This window comes from Phycodurus eques, chromosome 3 (assembly GCF_024500275.1).
Source record: "Phycodurus eques isolate BA_2022a chromosome 3, UOR_Pequ_1.1, whole genome shotgun sequence".
NCBI lineage: Eukaryota > Metazoa > Chordata > Actinopteri > Syngnathiformes > Syngnathidae > Phycodurus > Phycodurus eques.
In genome coordinates this window covers 13,957,686-13,979,533 of record NC_084527.1, presented here as the reverse complement: position 1 = coordinate 13,979,533, position 21,848 = coordinate 13,957,686, and the positions used below count along the sequence as shown (strand labels likewise).

Genomic DNA, 21,848 nt, shown 5'->3' with positions numbered 1-21,848 from the left:
AATCATCTATACTGGCCAAGTATGTTAAAACACAAAGGATTTGTCTCTAGTAGTTGGAGCCACTCTAGTACGATAAGAAACTGTGACAAACTTTACATTTAGGACATAAAAACACAAATTATATATATTTTTTTGTGTGTGTGTGGGGGGGGGGTGTCAAATGTTTGTGGACTGCCAGTTGTGTCGGGGCTCCAGGAACCCCAGTTTCAGAACCACTGACTTGGATCAGTGATTCCTAACCAATGTGCAGTGAGTGACACGTGAACGTGCTTGTTCAGATACTATTGTTTCGAATAGGCAGCAGACGTAACACAGCCCGGTCAGGCGGGGGCGCTCGAAGTCACCAGCACAGCATGGGCTGCTAACGAAGAAGCCCGGTCTTCCTTAGCTAAACTAGCGGAGAGATTTTGTCGCCTAATCTCCAAAGAAGTCGTCGTTTATTTGTTCGTAGTTCGATCCAAAATGATTCTTACGGTGAAGCCTTTGCAGGGAAAAGAATGCAGCGTCCACGTAAGTGAAGGATATGTTACTGCTGACTGCGGCTAATACGTCCGACCCTTGTAGCCACCTAGCTTCTATCCACTTGGAAATATCCTTGTCACATGTTGAGTCACTTTTTGAAAATGTGAAGGAAAATTCGATAAGTGGAAATTGTGTGTGTGTTTTTTCTTCTTATTTGCTCTCTTTGTAGCGCCAGTAAAGCGACTGTGACTCAGTGACGAGTCTTACATGTGCAGACAGTCGTGGGTTGCTAGCAACAGCCAGACAAAGAGGCAGGCTAACGTTACTGCCAAATCATCTGCTTAGGTCATTGTACAGCTATTTGGTCGTTTTGTGTATGTGTATTGACTTGATGACTGGTTAACGGGTTGTATGTGTGTATTGAAAAGTTGGTATACGACGTCAAATTAGTAAAATAGTAACTAGTTTTATCTATTCTCGCTCGTATTTGTGCTTCCTCAATTCTTCTCTCTGTAATGTTTTACATAAACGGTGTCTCCTGTGTCATTCGATAGTATTTAATCTGGTATTAATAGCACAGCTGCTGGATTTAGCTTGTGCTGTTGTGTAAACGTCTCAGACAGGTGAAAGTAACGTTTTCGATGTATGGTTTGGAGATGGTATCAATGACCAGGAGACACCTGGACGTGGCAGAGTTGAAGATGCTGAGATTCTTTTTGGTGGTGACAAGGATGGACAGGATCAAGAATTAGCTCATGGGAGGGATAAAGCTAGAGATCCCATGTACAGAGGAGGGACTGGATAAATCGGTAGAAGAATGCTGGAAATGGAGCCGCCGAAGAGAAACACCAAATGGGAGATGTACGGACGAGGTGAGGGAAGACTTGCAGATAGCTCGAGTTAGAGCTGAACATGCAGACGACAGGGAGAGATGGAAGAGGATGAGTTGTTGTATCAATGCCTAAATAGGGTCAAGTCGAAAGGCAATGAAGAATATAGCTTTCAGAGGTGGCAAAAGTACTCTCTCTCTACTTAAGTACAGAGAGTACAGACGTACAGACGTGTTAAAAAAATACTGATTAAAGTATAAGTACTAATTCAACCCGTTTACTCAAGTCTAAGTAAAGCAGAGAATCTGTTTTCAATTTTAAACTAAAAAGTTGTCAGAAAAATACACACTTAACTCCAGCTATCTGAAAACCGCTTAAATATACTAATGAAGCATTTGTACGACGTCCACCATTGCTTAAATGGTGCTCAGCTTGCAGTAGTTTGACCAATTTGTGCGCAATCTTCCAGGTGACTGAAGATGAAAAGGTTTCCACAGTGAAAGAGCTCGTGTCGGAACGTCTCAACATCCCAGCCAATCAGCAGCGGTTGCTTTATAAAGGCAAAGCGCTCGCAGGTACCTTTTTGTTAATCTTCATGCCTGCTCCCTTAACTCAGGTTCCTCTCGATTGTAGATAGATGCAGTGGATATAAAAAGTTTACACGCCTCTATTCAAATGCCATTTTTTTGTGATGTAAAGAAATAAGACCAACAAAAATCTCAACTTTTTTTTTTTTTTAGTTTTGAAAAGAAAAAAAACAACAACTTTGAAATCGCTCAAACACGTGGGGAAACAAAATTGTTCATTGAAACCAATGTTGAAGTTTTTTTAGGGTATGTTTGGCGCAAATACAACACCACTCATCACCAAAACAATGCCATACATACAGTGAAGCATGGTGGTGGCAGCGTTATGCTTTTGGGCTGTGTTTTTTTTCTGCTGGAACTGGGGAATTAGTCAAGGGGGAGGGGGGGGGGGGGGATTTGTGAACAGTTCCAAATACCAGCCAGTTTTAGCATAACATTTTCAAGATTCTGATAGGAAGTTTAAAAAAAAAAAAAAATTCAGAAAAATCTTGCTACAACACGGAACTTTATTTGGTGTTAATCAGAGGGACTTTAAATGCTGGTGGTTGTGTGCTAACCCCCCCAGTTAATGAGTTTGACTGTGATTGGTTAATTCTGAACACAGCCACATCTATGGACAAAACCTTATCTGATACAGGTAATTCTTTTATCCCATTAATTATGTATATCATGAAATAATATTTTCCCTTAAAAATTACATGAAATAATGGCAAATGTCTGTGATCTTTTCTCTGTCAATTTTTAAAATACATATTTTGTATCGACCACAATATAATAGAAAAAAGATTAATAAAAATAAACTAAAACACAAATATCCAGTGGCCAAATAAATACCATTGAAAATATCTGGTAGTATAAATACTTTTCAAGGAGGGTTGAACATTAGGGGCACCATGCAAAAGGAGTACATGGATAAGAGATGAGGAAGAATATAATTGTGTGGTGGATACTATTTACAAGTCGATAGATGGCTCTGATGAGATCTAAATGTTGGCTCTGTGTGTAGGGGTATGTTCACATTGCAGGTCAATTCATCAAAATTGGGCATCATGCGCTGGAGTGTGAACGGTAGCCTAAGTGTTGAAATGATTGATCATGGTCTTTTTTGTATCTCAAAAACCTGGCCTTTAAAAAGGGGTGTGTAGACTTTTTGTATCTACTATAGATGTATAGATACTTTGTTCATCCACAAGAGAAATTCGTTGTGTGTGATCGTGACCATTACTTGTCCCTTTAGATGAACACCGACTAAGTGACTACTCCATTGGGCCAGAAGCTAAATTAAATCTGGTCATCCGTCCAGTGGGAGAAAGGACCGGAGCTTCAGCGGTGGCCACCAGCAGCGGTAACGGCAGCACCACACAAGGGGGAGTGTGGCAGGCTGTGTCCATTATCCTCGCAAAACACTTCAGTCCTGCAGATGCTGCAAAAGTCCACGAACAGCTGATTAAGGTACGTATTTGTCTTATAACGTTGGAATTCAAGAGCAATTAAATTTGCTTGCTGCTAACCTGTTTAGGCGCCTTAGATGGCAACATGTTGTTTTGAAATGAAGGTACACAGAACATTGTTCAATTTCGGATGTTCCATTGTTTGAAAGACTGAGCAGCAATTAATATTGTAGAATAGGAAGAAAATGTCCTGCTGCTACGACAAGTGAAAAGCGCAGATACCACTTGTAAATAATGCTCGCAATACAAATAATTTTTTTTTCCAAGCAATGGCCTGTATCTGGCGGCACGGTGGACGACTGGTTAGAGCGTCAGCCTCACAGTTCTGAGGACCCGGGTTCAATCCCCGACCTCACCTGTGTGGAGTTTGCATGTTCTCCCCGTGCCTGCGTGGGTTTTCTCCCGGCACTCCGGTTTCCTCCCACATCCCCAAAAAAAAAAAAAAAAAAAAAAAAACATGCATTAATTGGAGACTCTAAATTGCCCATAGGTGTAAGTGTGAATGGTTGTTTGTTTGTATGTGCCCTGCGATTGGCTGGCAACCAGTTCAGGGTGTCCCCCGCCTCCTGCCCGATGACAGCTGGGATAGGCTCCAGCACGCCCGCGACCCTAGTGAGGAGAAGCGGCTCAGAAAATGGATGGATGGCCTGTATCTCAAAAAGTCGTAAGTTGGGACTCTTGTAAATTTGGTCCTAAAAAATTCGACCTCACTAGGGTCATGGGCTTGCTGGAGCCTATCCCAGCTATCTTCGGGCGAGAGGTGGGATACACCCTGAACTGGTCGTCAGCCATACACACACTAAGAATGTGTTGTTCCATGTTTTGTCATCTATGATTACACTGCTTTAACTGATGGTTTTAGGTTTTTGTTGTATCGTTTCAGTATTCTTATTGAGGTACTTTATGCAGGTATAGTATCAAAGTCAGAATATTGATATCATGACAACATTACTCATAAGTCAGGGTACCAATGTAAAGCAATTAAAAGTCTTAACAAAAAGCAGTTTCCCCTTTTAATAGTCATTTGATCATACCGATATTTTAACCAACTGTACTTCAGCAGGCTGACTATACAGTAAGACTTTTTAAATTTCTATTTCCTTTTGAAGGATTATGAACGTTCACTACGACAACTCAGCCTGGACGACATCGAGCGCTTGGCCGGCAGACTGCTTCACCCGGAGGTGGACAGCATGGACACATCGTCGTACATGGACTGAGGGCCGGCCCTGCCCGAAGCTGCGTCCTGCGAATGCTCGGATGTACTTAAAATGTGATGCGGAGAGCGCTGTGTGTGTCTAGTCAGCGAGTGAGCATGGATAGCTAGTTATCTCTGTGGCAAAGCACCGACTTATCCGCAGAAAGTTCGTCAGTGTCATTAACGCTGGAGTAATGTCATGAGACCTAATCACACAATATTTGAATACAATGGAATCATTCATGCTGTGGGTCTCATGTTTTACAGCTCCCAGGGACCATAACTTGTCTTTAAGGATATTTATTTGTAATGTTTGGGTGATGTGTGTTGTTAAGAGACAAGGCAGTACATTTTCTCTTTGTTGATAACTAATGCTCATTGTATGAATTGTAAATATTCTGTTTATATTCAGATATTAAAAGTGAGACAACTTATTTCTGTGTCCTCTTGTATTTGCAAAGCTGATACACATGCAGAGATTGATCAAAAATGCAAGTTAAGAGGCGGGGCTTTTTAGGCTTGACAACCAATCAGCTGCCACCTGCGCTTGTATTTCATATTTAACAACCAATCGGATAGACAGAGCACCGCGGGACCCACCCTTAAGTGGTCAAATGAGTTATCGCTGAGCTGCTGCCGGCTTTGCATGACGCTTTGGGACCTAATACGAATACACTGACTCTCTGTGTGGTTTTCTACGAAGTATGACGGATAAACACGTTGAATGAGAAGCGATATTGACGTCGTACGCCGGTATGTGAGAGACTAGCTCGTTTTGTTACCGCGGCTAACCGCATTGCTAGCGCTACATTTCACTTCCTGCCTTCAGCCGTAGCTAGCTATCATTGGGAGATATCGTCGGCCTTTTACGGATATCATTTATCCACTACCTGTGATGACATATTGACGTTGGGTTAGTGTCAGTATTAGTGGAAAATATGAACGTGTCGCGATATTATACGTCCGTGCTTTCGGTTAGACTGTGTCCAGTTCACCTCATCAGCACCTCTCATCAGCACCACTTGTACTTGTAAAAGTGCCATGAAAGGCTCCCCTTCACTTCTTCTGCACTGAACATGCTCACTCATGTGCGTTTTGCTTGCTTTCTGACTTCAGCTTGCCTTCCAACCAAGTGAGTCCGGTCTAGTGGAAGCAGGATGGAGATTCTGATTCCCACCGTCAACCGTTTGCAGGAGGTTTTCCTCACAGTGGGCGCAGAGATCATTCATCTGCCTCAGATCGTCGTGGTCGGATCTCAGGTGAGATGCTTCACTATTCATGTATACTGACTGGCCACAACATTCGCTCTTCCTGCACAGGCTTGCTAATGGGTGGAATGTTTCTGGTAGATTTCCATTGGAAGTTGAGATTGGCAATTTAGGAAAAACTCTCCATGGGAGTCATGGGAATGAACTGGGGGTTGACTGTAATTGAATGGAAAGGCATCATAATCAAACATAAATTTGAACTTTGTCCGAAGAAGACATCCATTCAAAATAGATAGGTCTCCTTGACACAGCATTACCGTACCCTAATTGGTGTATCTCTGTGTAGTCTCACCGTAATTGCTCCAGTTGTTTTTTTTCACTTCACTTAAGTGGCATAACACGGAAAAAAATTGACCAAGCGACAACTCAAAGCGCGGCATGGTGGGTGACTGGTTGGAGCGTCTGCCTCACAGTTCTGAGGGTTAAATCCCCAGCCCCGCCAGTGTGGAGTTTGCATGTTCTCCCCGTGCCTGCGTGGGTTTTCTCCGGGCACTCCGGTTTCCTCCCACATCCCAAAAACATGCATGGTAGGTTAATTGAAGACTCTAAATTGCCCGTAGGTGTGAATGTGAGTGTGAATGGTTGTTTGTTTATATGTGCCCTGCGATTGGCTGGCAACCAGTTCAGGGTGTACCCCGCCTCCTGCCCAATGATAGCTGGGATAGGCTCCAGCGCTCCCACGACCCTTGTGAGGATAAGCAGCTCAGATGATGGATGGATGTGTGAAGTCTGCTAATCCAAATTCGGAATCTTTGGCCTTTGCACAGGTCAGAAGTTCAGAACTCTATAGTATACTAAGTTAACAATATGAAAGCTGAATTTTTCATCCAGCTCTTGCCCGGTGGTCTGGTAGTGAGCGTAATAATGAAATAATGACTCAGTGGGTGGTGCTGGGGCAAGTGTCACTGTAGTATGTTGACTTGTGTCCTAACAGAGCAGCGGGAAGAGCTCTGTGTTGGAGAGCCTTGTCGGACGTGATTTTCTGCCCCGAGGCTCGGGGATCGTCACCAGACGACCGCTGGTGTTGCAGCTTGTCAATGTTGCACCTCTGGAGGAGCGGCTGAAGACTGAAAATGGTCTGGTATAATAATCATAAAGTAGATTAAAAGCATGTTTAGAATCACTTGACAAGTGTTTAGTCAATTCAATTCATGATGCTCACCCGTTTTTTTTTTTTTTCTGCTGCTTGGAGTAGTTTTTATTCTTTTTACATCGTAGTTGCTCAATGTTTGGTACTTCTTTTGATGCCCTCATCTTCCTATACTAACACACTGTCTTTTCCCCCCTTTTTTCCTGTAATACTTTCCAGGAAATGGGGTAAAACAAACTGCACAAAACAGCTACCCAGGTCACTGCAAATTCCTCTATGAATGTATTCTTCCTCATTTCTGTCTCTTTTCAGCAACAATTTTTTTCAGTAACTCAATTCAAACAGTGAAATTCATATTCTATAGGGTCACTACACGGAGTAAAATGTTATTTTGGATTTTTAAATTATTTTTTTCATGATTATAACGACAACTCCAAATTCACCATCGCAATAAATTTGAAAACAGGTTTTGCATAAGAAACAATTATTTTTAGAAGAAAATAATCTGTCGTACAAGTCTGTAGTATAAATTCACTTTTGAATTGAACCACTGACATAAATTAGGATTTCTACAATATCGTAATTTATTGAGACACACTTATACAATAGGTAGGTACTCCTGTACAATCCATGATTAGATACAAGAAATGTATTAAAACTAAAATGCATGTTTACAAAGATAAAGGTTTATTTTGACTGTGCTTTGAAATTAAAGTATAAAGGAGAAACATATGTGCCCTGTGATTGGCTGGCGACCAGTTCAGTGTGTACACCGGGTGCCTCTCGCCCAAAGTCAGCTGGGATAGGTGCCAGCACACCCGCGACCCTAGTGAGGATAAGCGGTTCGGAAAAATGGATGGATCGATGATCACGTCTCCTAGATCTAGTCAGCACTGGAGCAACAACCTTCTGCACACACTGGAAAATCTGTAGCGACGAGAGAATAATCTAATCTTCACAATAATGTCGTCATATTCATCCATTCATTCATCTTCCATACCGCTTGTCTCGGACGTGCTGGCAGTTATCACAACTGATTCTGGGAAAGAGGTGGAGTACACCCTGAACTGGTTGCCAGCCACTCGCAGGGCACATATAAACAAACAACCATTAGCACTCACATTCACACCTTAAGAGTTAACAGTTAACCTACCATACACGTTTTTGGGATGTGGGGTGAAACCGGTGTACCCAGAGAAAACTCATGCAGGATGGGGAGAACATGCAAACTCCACACAGGCGAGGCCGCATTTGAACCCGGGTCCTCTGAACTGTGAAGCAGATATGCTAACCAGTTGTCCACGGTGCCGCCTGTCATATTATTGTCATAATATTGTGACCCTAGTACTGCACTGTTGTTCTAAAAGTGTAACCGCAAACTACAACCACAATAATTAACATTACTAAATTAATACCTCTATGTGAAGAGATAATATTTATAGAGCTTTTGTATCGGATCTCATTAGATTGTGCAGGCATAGCTAATGTTGCGGCCAGTGAACGGATGTTTTTCTTCTTGACTCAAAATGACTAAATTATATTTATTTGATTAGGTATCAAAGCTGAGGAATGGGGGACTCTCTTGCACTGCAAGAATCAGGTACACTGACCATAAATTTACATGCCAGCTGCTGTTCTCTGTTTCAGCTTTGAGCTCTTCCTCATTAGATATTTTGTTAAAAGGTTTTCACAGATTTTGGGGAAATTCGGCGGGAAATCGAGGCAGAGACTGAACGTTCTTCAGGCAACAACAAGGTGAGGAAGCGCTCGCTGTTTATTCAGTTTTACATGATAATACAGGAAGTCCTCGAGTTACGACGCACTCGACCTACGACGTTTCGACTTTGCGACGCCCGTACCTCGTCCGCCGTTTTGTCCCAGTACCAAAGTGTTTCTGCTTAGCTCGTGCATAGTGCTTGTCTGTGTTTGTATTTTTGCCTTTTTTCACACTCTCAGCAGTAATGGTACGTACAGCATATTATTTTTTTATTTCAATGTATTTTAATTTCTTTATACGAAGTGTTAACCTTCCCTGCTACGGTCACCTGACCGTGGTCGGGAGACGCAGGGGTTAACTCCCTTCTCTCGTTGCACAGCTGAGCTGGGTGGCGGTGGCAATAAAGGCACGAAGCACCGATTTGCTGCTTTCATGGCTTTATTAGCTCCTCTGCACATTCAACGTCAACGGGTCCTCCGCTAATCGCTACTCTTCCGTGGTCGCCGTCACTACACTTGCCACTGTACACACTCGCACTGGTGCGCACTCCTTTGCAGTCCCGTCTCACTCACACATCGACGCACACACCGCACACACTGAGCTTGCTCTCACAATCACGTGGGACAATACCCGTAACAAGTATTTCGCCGTAAATTTCGACTTTAACGGTGAAATCCGACTTAGGCGGAAAATCGTGTTACGTCACCAGCGTAGGGACGGAACTCGTTCGTAAATCGAGGACTTCCTGTACTGTAATAACTTTTCAGATTTTTTTATATCCAGTTTTTTAGTACTTTGGCTGCGTTTTAAATCCCAGCTAACATACTATACATATGGTTGGCTAGTTCTGGTAGATCTAGAGTAAACAGAGCAGGTCTTGGAGTGTGTTTTTCTGCATAAAACAACCATTTTTTAAAGCTATTAAAGGTCCTCTATTTTCTCAAACCAACCTTTTCTAGTATGTGGAATGGAATAAGCCTCAGTAAACATGTGAAATATGAAATAAAATCCTGAGTTCCAGACATTTTTCTGCCCAGAGGCCTGAAATCAGGTCCTTCGAATTTCTCGAGCTTATCTATGTCACTAGCGAAGATCTCCACCTTCACTTTCCGGCCGAGCCAGCACTGTAATCATAACAAACAGGTGTGCTCTCACGAGTGGGTCTTCTACATGGAGGCAACCAATGAGAGGAAAGGGGGCGGTGTTAGCCAAATATGGACAAGGCGCATGCAAAACTGGGTCAAACAGAAGTGGCTGTCAGAGGGGCCTTTTTTTGACACTAGTATGACAAAACCAATATGTTTTTTTAAAATGAAATTGGCACTTTTATAACAAGTCCATGTTAATGAGTCACTTTTATGGAGGTCTTAATAGCCAAAATATGGGACCTTTAATGTCTTTGATTGTAGCCATTTACTCACTGATTTATGCTGTTGTGTCTATATTAATTTCATATAGCTTAATTGTTATGTATTTATTTCCATTTTCACCAGGGAATTACTCCCGAGCCCATACATTTGAAGATTTTCTCGCCTAAAGTCCTCAATCTTACCCTTGTTGATTTACCTGGCATCACTAAGGTAAAGTCACGTGTTCATGGTCATACATAAAAGTCCTTAATCAGCCGTACTTGATTAACACGGGCTTGCTCACTGTGGCCGCAGGTCCCTGTTGGGGATCAGCCCGAGGACATAGAATCTCAAGTGCAGGAGATGATCTTGTCCTTTATCTCCAATCCCAACTCCCTCATCCTCTCCGTGTCAGCCGCCAACTCCGACTTGGCCACCTCGGATGCTCTGAAATTGGCTCGCGAGGTAGATCCAGATGGTGAGACATTTGAAACACGGCGACATCTTTCACTCACATTTCTCTCGTCTACAATGGCTATTGTGTTACATACTGTGCTGAAAATAGGACACCAGCCAATTTAGGTGATGAGACACACTGATCTTGTCATCTTTTTATTAGCACAATTGTTTCTGCTGTGGTGCTCCAGCAGACGTAGTCTGATGGATTTATGCACAGAAATGTCAGTGTTTTTCACCAAAAAATTCTCATTCAGAGGTAAAAAAAAAAAAATCTCCTTAAAAAGTAGCTGTAATGGACATGCCAAAATAGCAGGTTGCGCTGTGCAAGGCAATTTCCACAAATTAAAAACTTGATAAAAGTAATTTCCAGAAAAGGCACAATACCAACATTTGCTACAAGGTGAAAACTGTGATCACATACAGTGTGTGTGGAGTGACTGGTGGTAATGAAAAATAAAGTTAACCGGTTGAGTTTTAAAAGTTTTTTCCAATTTCAAAGCAATTTTCCCATAGGAAGTAATTTGAAGTGAATTATCCAGCTCCAATTGTCACCATCTAAAAACATGCATTTGTATCGGCAATGTTTTAAGTCACACTGAAGGTCCTGACATCAGTTTCCCAACCTTTACATATTGTAATAATAATGTAATGTACATATTGTACATTATCTGTCGTAATCAAATAATTATCGGACCAGTAAAGGGAAGGATTATTTCTACATTGTGTTTTTGTGTCCATCAGGTCGACGGACACTGCTGGTGGTCAGCAAACTGGATTTGATGGACGCGGGGACAGATGCTCTGGAGGTCCTTCTCGGTCGAGTCATTCCAGTCAGGCTCGGTATCATCGGGGTGGTTAACAGGTTCGCAGTAATGATGAACCTTATATACCTCAATTTCCTGATGATTGAACATTAATTCATTGTTTGAATTAGGAGCCAGCATGACATCAACACTCAGAAGAGCCTGGGGGACTGCATGAAGGACGAGCAGGCCTTCTTGCAGCGCCACTACCCATCGCTGGCCTCCCGTGCCGGCTCACGCTACCTGGCCAAAACGCTCAGCAGGCTGCTCATGCACCACATCCGCGACTGCCTGCCAGACCTAAAGACCCGCGTGACTGTGCTCAGCGCCCAGTACCAGTCGCGCCTCAATAGTTACGGCCAGCCGGTGGAGGACCACAGCGCCACCCTGCTGCAAATTGTCACCAAATTTGCGAGCGATTACTGCAACACCATCGAGGGAACGGCGCGCTACATTCAAACCTCGGAGCTGTGAGTGTGATGACAGTCGCTGGTATGATGGTGTGAGAGCTGTTAATCAGCTCATCTGTCAGCAAAGCCACTGCAAGGCAATCAATGTAAACAGCACTGGTAGTCTAGTGGTACACGCTGCCTTTCATACTGACTGTGTGTCTTCGATTCCTGGTCAGTGCCGTAATACTCAACCATTGGGAAGTCCCAAGCCTGGCTTAAAAATACATTTGAAAAAAATAAAAGGTGGTTGGGCACCCGGTGTAAAAACTGTGCCAAAGAAATCACGCAAGTCACTCACTGTGACGACCCCTGACTGGACAAACCGAAATTCACAAAGACAGCTTGGTGACCAAGTAATGAGCTTTTGGGATACAGTTTCGGTCTGGATGTTAAACACTGATCTGACCTGCCTTTCCACCATAGGGCGTGTTGGTGGCTTGGTGATAACTCGTGCTGCATAGTAGGGTTGGGCGATATGGCCTTAAAATAAAATCCCCGATCTCTCAAAAATATCGGGATCAAATCTAAAAGTCATACTGGAGGTCCTGGAAAAATATTGGGATTAATATGTAACAACAAAATGGCCACCATTGTGGCTGTGTAAGTCTTGAATTGCTTTTTTCAGTATCTGTCAGAGAACTGCTCTAGCAACTGTGCAATAAATTAACAAAATACATATGGAAGTGTGCTGACATTGTTTGTCCCATAAAGGTATTTAATCAAGTTCTAGGTACTTGTACCAATTTGTCAAAGCTAATAACATTTCCCATGTTAGACATAATGTGTACATTTCCTTGCTTTGTTCTTACAGTCATGTACAGTTGCACACTCGAAATTATTCAACTCCCTACTAAATTACATGTACTTGCAAAAGGTACAAACTTTCAATACATGGCCACTTTCTTGTAATATTAGGTTAATTGTAAAATACTTTTAAGTTTGTAACCTTGGCAAATATAATTTCAATGTTGGCTAAATAATTTGGAGTGTAAACAACCCTACATTAAAAAAGCCAATAAATAAATGTCATATGAGCTAACCAAGACTTGAGAGTGCCAGCACGGAGCAGTTATTTTCGTCCCCTTTGATAATGGTTATACAAAAAGCAGCCGTTCTTGGTGGAAATGGCGCGTTTGTGTTGTAAAACACCCCTGATAAGCAGCATTGGTGTATCACAGCTGAATTTATCTCCCTTGCAGATGTGGTGGCGCTCGCATCTGTTACATCTTCCACGAAACCTTCGGCCGCACGCTGCAGTCCATCGACCCTCTCGGAGGGCTGACGGAGCTCGATATCCTCACTGCCATCCGAAATGCTACCGTACGTTCCCTCTAACTTCTGTATTGTGTTAACAGTAATGGGGAGTTGGTAATCTATGTGTGTTTGTGCTCCAGGGTCCACGTCCTGCACTTTTTGTCCCAGAGGTGTCGTTCGAGTTGCTGGTGAAGCGTCAAATCAAGCGTCTGGAGGAGCCCAGTCTGCGATGTGTGGAGCTGGTCCACGAAGAGCTACAAAGGATCATCCAGCACTGCTCGTCATTTAGCACGCAGGTAATTCAAGAATGTTTTCACACTGGCGCCGTTTGGTTGATCGTAAGGCGTTTGGGTGTGCTTGGATGATTTACAATGTGTGCAAAACCAAATCTTTGACCTGTTCGTTTCTGATGTTTGCCAGGAGCTTCTAAGATTCCCAAAACTGCATGATTCCATTGTGGAAGTTGTGACTGGATTACTGCGGAAGCGCTTGCCAATTGCGAATGAAATGGTAACCCTCTTTTTATTTTTTTCATAAAAAATAAGTCCTAGTGTCTTCACTTCCCATTTTACTCTTTTTCCAGGTGCATAATTTAGTAGCAATAGAGCTTGCCTACATCAACACGAAGCATCCGGACTTCACGGATGCGGCGCAGGTCTCTGCATCCGTCAACAGTCAGCAGGTAGTTAATTGTATCATCTAATTTTTGCGAGAGCGTTCCGCCTGACTTCCTGTGGCCATCAGGCAGAGGCCCTTGATGGAACCAAGCGCTGGAAGAATGAGAAGGCCGCAGAGGAGAAAACCCCACCTGCAAGCTTTGGCAGCCCCAGCAAAGGCCAGCCCATTAACCTTCTTGACACAGTGAGTGATGGTGAATATTTCACATAGCAGTCACCCAACACCTCCTGTGAGGGAGTGGATGTATGCTTCCCTCATTTTATCTGCCCTTCAAGGTCATGGATGGTGACAGTAATGCCTGCCTGTAAAACAACCATATGTAGTGTAATGATAAGTTGACTCCAGCCTATTGATTCTTGTTGGGAAGTATGATTATGCCAACCTATACATCTATACAGTATTGCAATATTCACAACAATTGTTGTTTTCAAATCAAAATTAAACCTTTTCTGTTTACTTCCTGTGTGGTTTCTGAGTGCAGCCCCTCAGGCTGCAAACTCATTGGTCCTGTATTAATGATACCCTCTGCTGGTTGTGAACAACGAGTGCAGTATGCCTCCTTTGCCTCCTGAGTGGTTAGTGTGTTTGCCTCACAGTTCTGAGGTTCTTTGTGTGAATCTTGGTTGTGTGGAGTATGCATGTTCTCCCTGTGCCAGCCAAGGTTTTCTCCGGGTACATTCGCCTTCTCCCTCATTCCAAAAACATGCATCTTAGTTTTATTTATTCTTTATCTCTGTGTGAATGTAAGTGTGAATGGTTCTTTGTATCTATTATAGGCAGTCAGAGCTGAAATTCAAACCTCAAACCATCTTTATATTGAATGTTTTATTTTCTTTACTGACTGTGTCGTAGAAATCAATGATTCGACCTCAATCCCCACACTTTTGCAGTTCACTATTTGCAAATTCACCTATTTGTTCTTTATTTTGGGACCAAATTGTCCATTATTCACCCAAAAACTCACCTATTGACAGTTTTTGTGCTCTTTCTTTCTGAAACGGCCGTTCTGTGATGAAGATGACGCCAAAGTCCTGTCTAAATAAGAGCCGGCCGGATGTGGCCCCCTGGCTTCGAGTTTGACATGCCTGCTATTTGGTTTTATTATATCCACGTGATACTGTTTTCAGCAGAGAGGTGTTGCTTTAAGATTAAAATTGCGATCATCCAGTGATTTTGAGTACAGAACTTCGACAGCTGCCACCGAGCTAACTAAGCTAACTAGCCTTAAACAACAAACAAATGCGCCGTGCACTCGAGCCATCTCATTTTCCGGGTCACACTAAGAGCAAGCGCATCGTCAGAGTTACTGCCAACACAATCACAGAAAACAAGAATAGTAATAGTTAATCATGTCCATATGGTTTTCTTTTGCGTCCGAATCCTATAAGCGTTTGATTGTCGACGCCAAAAACACTTTTTGCAGTCAGTTTTGCGCTGTAATAACCAAGAAGAACATTTTCCTCTATGTCAAAACTTCGAATAAACACTAAGATAATGTAGATAATGTTATTGAAAACTCATCCCATGAGAATCTTAAAAGTATTCCTGTAGACGTCATTGCCTCCGATCAAATAAGAGGCCCTTTTCGTCATTGTCGTTCGCCAGTCACTTTCACATTTTGCGGTCAGATTTGTGCTGACACAACCTCCAGTTCTTCGGCAATGCGCCTTCATTCAGCCGACAATAAACAGACCTTCCAAATTTAGCATTAACAGTTACTAGTACTTAAAATGCACAAGCAGATGCATCAGTAGTCATGTGGCTCCATTGAAACTGCTACCAGATTGGCTGACTGTCGTATCCTCACACCCCCAACACTGAGTACTGTTGAGTTCATACAAATAAGAAGACGCTGTTCATGGAATTGCGTGCACATTTTTGACTGATGCTGTTGTGTGTGCCAATGTCATACTGACCTCAAATTGATCCCACGGGTCATACAAAATTGCTGCGCAGGCCGGGAGCTTGACATGTCCGGGGTAAAGGATATTGTCATGTGGGCTCAGGAACACTTCAGAAAACCGTCGTCAGTGAACATAGTTTATTGCTGCATCTATCAATGCAAGTTAAAACTCTACCATGCAAAGTGAAAGCCATATAACATATATATATATATCAAAAACCAGACTCATACATTATCAATAGATCATTGATAATTGTTACATGTGTGGTAGCAATGTTTTATTTTGTCCTTTTTCACAACGCTTTCCTTACTTTCAGCAGCTCCTCCATAATTTTGCGCCTTTGAAATGATTTCTATGCCCTTGGTTGGTGTAATAGGCTTTATCGACTCCTTCTGCTTTAGTATCGGACATATACTACGCTCGTACTGCTTCGCCAAGTTGACGACAAACACACCTCGCTCATAATTTAAAGTTTTAATTCAAAGGACATCATCCGATACTCAGTTTCTTGGTAACCATGGTTAGACATTTTTTGCGGGTCAAAATACCAGCTAAAAGGATGGAAAGTGTGAGCACAACAGAAACAGAAAACACAACAGATGGTTGCCAGATGTTGTGAAGGCCACTGCAGCTATCTAGTTGCAGAGTGGCTTAAGCTGACTCGAGTCAAATTTGCTCGCAACTCAAAGCAAAAAATCGACCAAGCAACGGCTTGTGTCACGCAAGTCAAGGTACCGCTGTATTTATTTGACTTCCTCTTCCAGGCAGTGCCCGTGTCCCGCAAGCTGAGTTCGAAGGAGCAGAGGGACTGTGAGGTCATCCAGCGCTTAATCAAGTCTTACTTCCTCATCGTCCGCAAGACCATCCAGGACAGGTCAGACCATCCGTGCAGCGTTTGGCTTCACGGGCTTGTGTTGCGGATTGTCTTAACTTTTAGTTTATCTGTGTGTGCGCAGCGTGCCCAAGACCGTCATGCACTTCCTGGTGAACTTTGTTAAAGAGCATCTGCAGAGCGAGCTGGTGGGTCAGCTGTATAAGCAGACGCTACTCCAGGACCTACTCATTGAGTCTCAGGACACTGCACAGCAGAGGACGGAGGTCGCTCAAATGCTGCAGGTAAATCCAGCAGACTTGTTTTGTTTTGTTTTGGTTTTTTTCGCTGAAAGGAATTTATTTAACTCTATTTGATCTTTCTCCCAGGCACTCAAAAAAGCCAATAACATCATCTCTGAGATCAGAGAGACACACCTGTGGTAGCTAAAGGAAACCCACACTCCTCACTTTCGAGACAACAACATTAATGATGTACAGTGACTATAAGTCTACACACCCCTGTCTACACACCCCAATAAAAAAAAAAGACAAAGATCAATCATTTCAGAACATTTTCCACCATTAATGTGACCTAGAACCTTGACAATGTAATTGAAAAGAAAATGAAATCCTCTCGAGAGAAGAAGCATAAATAAACAACTGAGATAATGTGGTTGCACAAGTGTGCACACCCTCTTATATCAGGGGATGTGGGTGTGTTCAGAATGAACCAATCAGTCAGCACACATCTGCCATCATTTAAAGGGCTTCTGATTAACCCCAAATAAAATTCAGCTGCTCTAGTAGACTTTGCAGCATGAATGAATGACTGCTTAGCACATCTGCCACACACTTGTGAGGACCCGGGTTCAAATCCGGCCTCGCCTGTGTGGAGTTTGCATGTTCTTCCCGTGCCTATGTGGGCTGTCGGGATGCAGTGTCACGTGAATTTGTCATTCGAGCTGGAATTTTCCAACTCACGCGAATCCGTGAAGAAGTGAATTTTCATGTGTTCGCCCCCCCACATCGCCTGGCTTGAATTCGCACCATTTGCACATTTGCATTGACTTCGGGGTAGCACGGTGGATGACTGTTTAGCACTTCTGCCTCACAGTTCAACTCCGGCCTCCTGCGTGGGTTTTCTTTGGGTACTATGGTTTCCTCCCACATCCCAAAAACATGCATGGTGGGTCAATTGGAGACTCTAAATTCTCCGTAAGTGTGAATGTGAGTGTGAATGGTTGTTTGTCTATATGTGCCCTACGATTGGCTGACAACCACTTCAGGGTGTACCCCGCCTCTCGCACCACAGTTCGCGGGGATAGGCTCCAGCACACCCACGACCTTAGTGAGGATAAGCTGTGTCGAGAATGGATGGATAGTAGACTTTCTAGGTCATAGGGATGGTATAAAACGTTTTGAAATTATTTCTCATGGTCCTATTGCTTTATATCACAAAAGCTTGGAATTTGATTAGGGGTTCTGTAGACGTGCGTGTGTGTGTGCGAGCGAGCGAGAGAGTGAGTGATTTCTCCTGGACCAATGAACATTTAGCACATTTTCATCCACTGTTGCCCTGAAGCAGAAACACCAGAGCTTCCTCACTCAGACCTGAAGCGTTACACCACTTCACTGTCAAAGTGAACAAACTCCCTTTGTGTCATTTTGTCATGCAACGTTTGTGTGTACGTGTCTGTGTCATATGTGTACATTACAAGTGTAATATTTAAGTTGTGTACGTCCACAAATATCCAACAAACCGGGTATCCTGTGGGACCGTTTAACAGGTACTGAATCTGCAATTGCAGCTTGCACTCTCAACTACTCAAAAACTGCTGGTTCCCAACTTGCCCACCACAAGTCGACAAGAACTTGAGACAGGGAGACAAGATTTGGAACCATATCCAATCCAAAATGTTTGAGATAATATTGGCAGATCAGTAGGCTTGTGTTCCTTGTCTGAGCTCAAATAGGTGCAATTTGGGGCAAGAACGATTGATTTTGTCATGTGGTATCAGAACCAAAATGCTTGCGGTAGCTGAGGATGAAACTAAGATTAATAGGTCACTTCCTTGTCAGAGCTCTAATGGGTGCAATTTTCACAATGTCAGGGCAAGAATCCAATTGATTCTGAGCGATATTCAATCCTGTTTGAGGTAGCTTCGGAGGGGCATACTTCTTGTTAGGGCTCTCGTATGTTGTTTTCAATCTATCCTTAAAATGTTATGTTCAGGGAAACAACCCTATTGATTTTGTACAACATCTGTTTTATTACTTGCTGAATTTTCCTTTCCTCAACAGTAAAAGGTGCAATTTCTAAGCTTTCAGGGGTTATTGATCTCTGTAAGGGCAGAACCCTGGTGAATTTGTTCAAGATACGATCAAAAAAACTTGAGGTTGCTTAAGTTGAAGGTGAGATTAGTAAGTATGTGATAGATCATCAAGCTTGTTGTGGTGATTATTATTATATGCTAGAGCAAGAATGCTACTGATTTTGTATGATGTCCAGTCTGAGAGGCACAAGGCAGCTGATGTATAAAGCTAATCGGAGGAGGAACACGTTCCTTGTCACAATTCTAGTAGATGCAATTTTCTTCAAGTCTTCAAACTTTCATGGCTTATTCTTCATTGTCTGAGCAAGAACCCTGTTGATTTTGGTACGCTGTTAGACCCGAGATGCGCAAGGGTCATCGAGCATGTCTAGCACTAACCTCGCTGGGAGCATGCAGCGTTTCCTCCAATGTCGAAATAATGACGGCGATATTATTTCACTGTTCAATAATTGAGTGGCACTCAAGTGATTCTTAGAGACTATTAGTTTAATTGTGCATCATCCTTAAAGGAAATCACACAACTTTGTACTCCGAGGGAAGAGAGGCTCATCAGCGATTACAACTGAGGAGTCAAAGCGCTCTCATCAGAAATACCCAGCATGCAATATTTTTCCAACATACGCCTGTGTCCCTATAAGAACTAGTGAAACAGCAAATGTTACCAGCCACGTTTCCTTGACTACTGTATGTAAATGTTGCTTGATTTGTCAACCAAAACTGTTGTTAAAAGATAATTTTTCCCCCAAAGGCTATTGCTCATATCTACAGTATTATTGTGTATTTCTTTTCATCGCTAACACTGCAAAGTGGTATTAGGGCTGCACTGACAATAAAATAAAAATCCAATCATGTGGAAAAACTCATGAATGTTAAAAGACTAAGTGGTAATGTTACAATAAAATAGAAAATAAAAGATGTAATACTCTGGCAAAACAGTCAATGTGCAAAATAGTAGATGGGAGAAAAAAAAGTGTTAAAAATAACAAAAAATAAAAACATTGCGAGGAAAAATATGATGTTCAAAAAATAAAAACATACTAGTAAAAGTCAATGTTAAAAGAATAAAGATTTAATGAGGAAAACGTCCTACGGTTAGAAGGATACACATAATTACAAGAAAAAGTAAAATGTCAAAAGAATAAGGACATAATAGTAAAAGGAAAAAAGAATAGTATAATAGACATACTATGAGAATCACGATTTAGCATGACAATCACAATCAGAATCATCTTTATTTGCCAAGTATGTCCAAAAAACACACAAGGAATTTGTCTCCGGTAGTTGGAGCCGCTCTAGTACGACAACAGACAGTCAATTGACAGAGAACACTTTTGAGACATAAAGACATTGACAAAGAAAAAAACAGTCACTGAGCAGTAAAGGGTTGCTAGTTATCTGGTAATGTCGGTACAATTTTTTTTTTTATTTTTAATTTTTTTTTTTACAATTGTGCAAAAGATGCAGAGTCCTCTAGCACTTAGAGCAGTTCGAATGACTAATATAGCAATAGTCATGTGCAACCATTGTGCAAAGGGCGCCGAGACTTCAAGGAGTGTATCCGGTTTAAAGTGACGAGTAGTGCGATAATCTGGGACAATGTTGATTGTGATGTTGCAGATACTCCTCAATCAGTGTGCAAATGGGGCAGATGCTACTCTGGCATGAGTGGCCAGTATTGGTCAACAACAGATATGCAAATAGTGCAGCGTGGTGAAACAACTACAGTGAGTGCACGAGTAATATATAATTGGCCCCACAGAAATGTGACAACGAACTCAAATCAAAAAATTGCCAGCATGTTGTAATGGAATTGTAGGTTAGCTGTTTAAGAAGTTGATTGCAAGAGGGACGAAGCTGTTGGAATGTCTGCTTGTTCTAGTTTGCATTGATCGGTAGTGCCTGCCTGAGGGGAGGAGCCGGAAGAGCCGGTGACCGGGATGCGGAGGGTCCGAGAGGATTTTGCACGCTCTTGTCTTAGTTCTGGCAGCGTGAAAGTCCTCAAGTTGTTATAAGAATAAATTTTCATGTAAAACGTTTAAAGAAAAGAGAAAAAAGATTATCAAAAGCAAAAAGTCGGAATCGGAGAAGTCTTATTACAAGAATAAAGTCATAATATTACAAAAACAATGTTTGTAATAGTTTAGTTCTATTATATGATGTTTAAAATTGTGTTTTTCACTTGTAATAATAAGACCATTGTTTTAAAAATCAAAGGTTTTTCTTTGAATTTACAACATATTTCTTGTAGGTTACTAGTCTGATTCCTTTATCCCCATAATTTTTAAAATTGTGGTTTACTACTGTATTCTTCATAAAATGACAAGAATGACAAAATTCCTCCTAATATTTCCACATTATCCTCATAAAATCGTGAGTGTTTTTCTGGGTTTATTTTTGTCATATAAAATGTTTTTATTGGGGTATGCCCCTTTTGATTTCTGAAATTTGCTTCATAATATTGTATTACGACTTTATTATGGGATGGTGAGGTTTCTCCTCATGAAATGATGACTTCATCCGAGTAATTTCTGTGACTTTGTCCTTTGAGCAGTTTTCCTTTCTACTGTGGCCCTAATACTTCTTTGCACATCATTCAAAAATAGACTTTTTTAATTATTTAGGAAGAAATACCCTAGCGGGACCATCAATTAGCATCCTCTTTCAAATCAGGGACATTGTGAATGAGCTGTGTATGTTTTGCATGCGTTGAGTATGCCAATGTGGAGTAAGTGTGTATTTTGTATTATTTAAGTGTAAATTATTCACAACGCGTGGACTGCCTCTGAGTTCCTGGCTGCCAATATTTGTGATAAATGTTTTACTCTTGGAGGCCATTAAACTTCAATGAAGGACAATGTACAGAGTGGAGCCTTTATTGATGACACGCCTACACACCACTACTTGCATTTAAATCAGTAATTTTCAAAGGGGTACAAAGTACTGTTCAATTCTATTTAACGTTCAAGTTCAGTAAATTTGCATTTAATATTTAATAACAGTTTGGTTTTAAACATTTGTTTAGGTAATTTTTTTCATTTTGTACAATACATATTGATTGAATAATTAAGTATAATTTCGAATTTTCCTATTTTTCCGTCGAGTGTTAATGTTTGATCTATGCATAATAGAGTAGCTTCCAAAAATATTAAGTAAACTTTTTTGGAATAAAACCTCCATCTCGTTTTTGATGAACACTACGC

General features: G+C 41.8%; 2 protein-coding genes across 3 annotated transcripts; both read left to right on the top strand.

The window, feature by feature from the left end:
* The first annotated feature begins 361 nt into the window (after positions 1-361).
* ubl4a (ubiquitin like 4A) lies at positions 362-4,962 on the top strand. Its single transcript, XM_061672179.1, has 4 exons — positions 362-510; positions 1,762-1,867; positions 3,117-3,331; positions 4,440-4,962. Exons 1-4 carry the CDS (start codon positions 463-465, stop codon positions 4,548-4,550), a joined length of 480 nt encoding a protein of 159 aa, XP_061528163.1. The 5' UTR covers positions 362-462; the 3' UTR covers positions 4,551-4,962.
* A 169-nt stretch (positions 4,963-5,131) lies between these two features.
* Positions 5,132-21,602, top strand: si:dkey-32e23.4 (dynamin-1-like protein). Of its 2 annotated transcripts, XM_061672177.1 has the most exons (18): positions 5,132-5,281; positions 5,645-5,787; positions 6,731-6,872; positions 7,106-7,144; positions 8,440-8,486; positions 8,570-8,641; positions 10,097-10,183; positions 10,268-10,430; positions 11,153-11,273; positions 11,346-11,684; positions 12,866-12,986; positions 13,061-13,216; positions 13,341-13,430; positions 13,504-13,602; positions 13,665-13,781; positions 16,267-16,376; positions 16,459-16,618; positions 16,703-21,602. In XM_061672177.1, the coding sequence occupies exons 2-18, from the start codon at positions 5,686-5,688 to the stop codon at positions 16,757-16,759; spliced, it is 2,022 nt and encodes a 673-aa protein (XP_061528161.1). In that variant the 5' UTR covers positions 5,132-5,281; positions 5,645-5,685; the 3' UTR covers positions 16,760-21,602. The 2 variants fall into 2 exon arrangements, with proteins under 2 accessions (XP_061528161.1, XP_061528162.1); XM_061672178.1 differs by lacking the exon at positions 7,106-7,144.
* Positions 21,603-21,848: the final 246 nt, after the last annotated feature.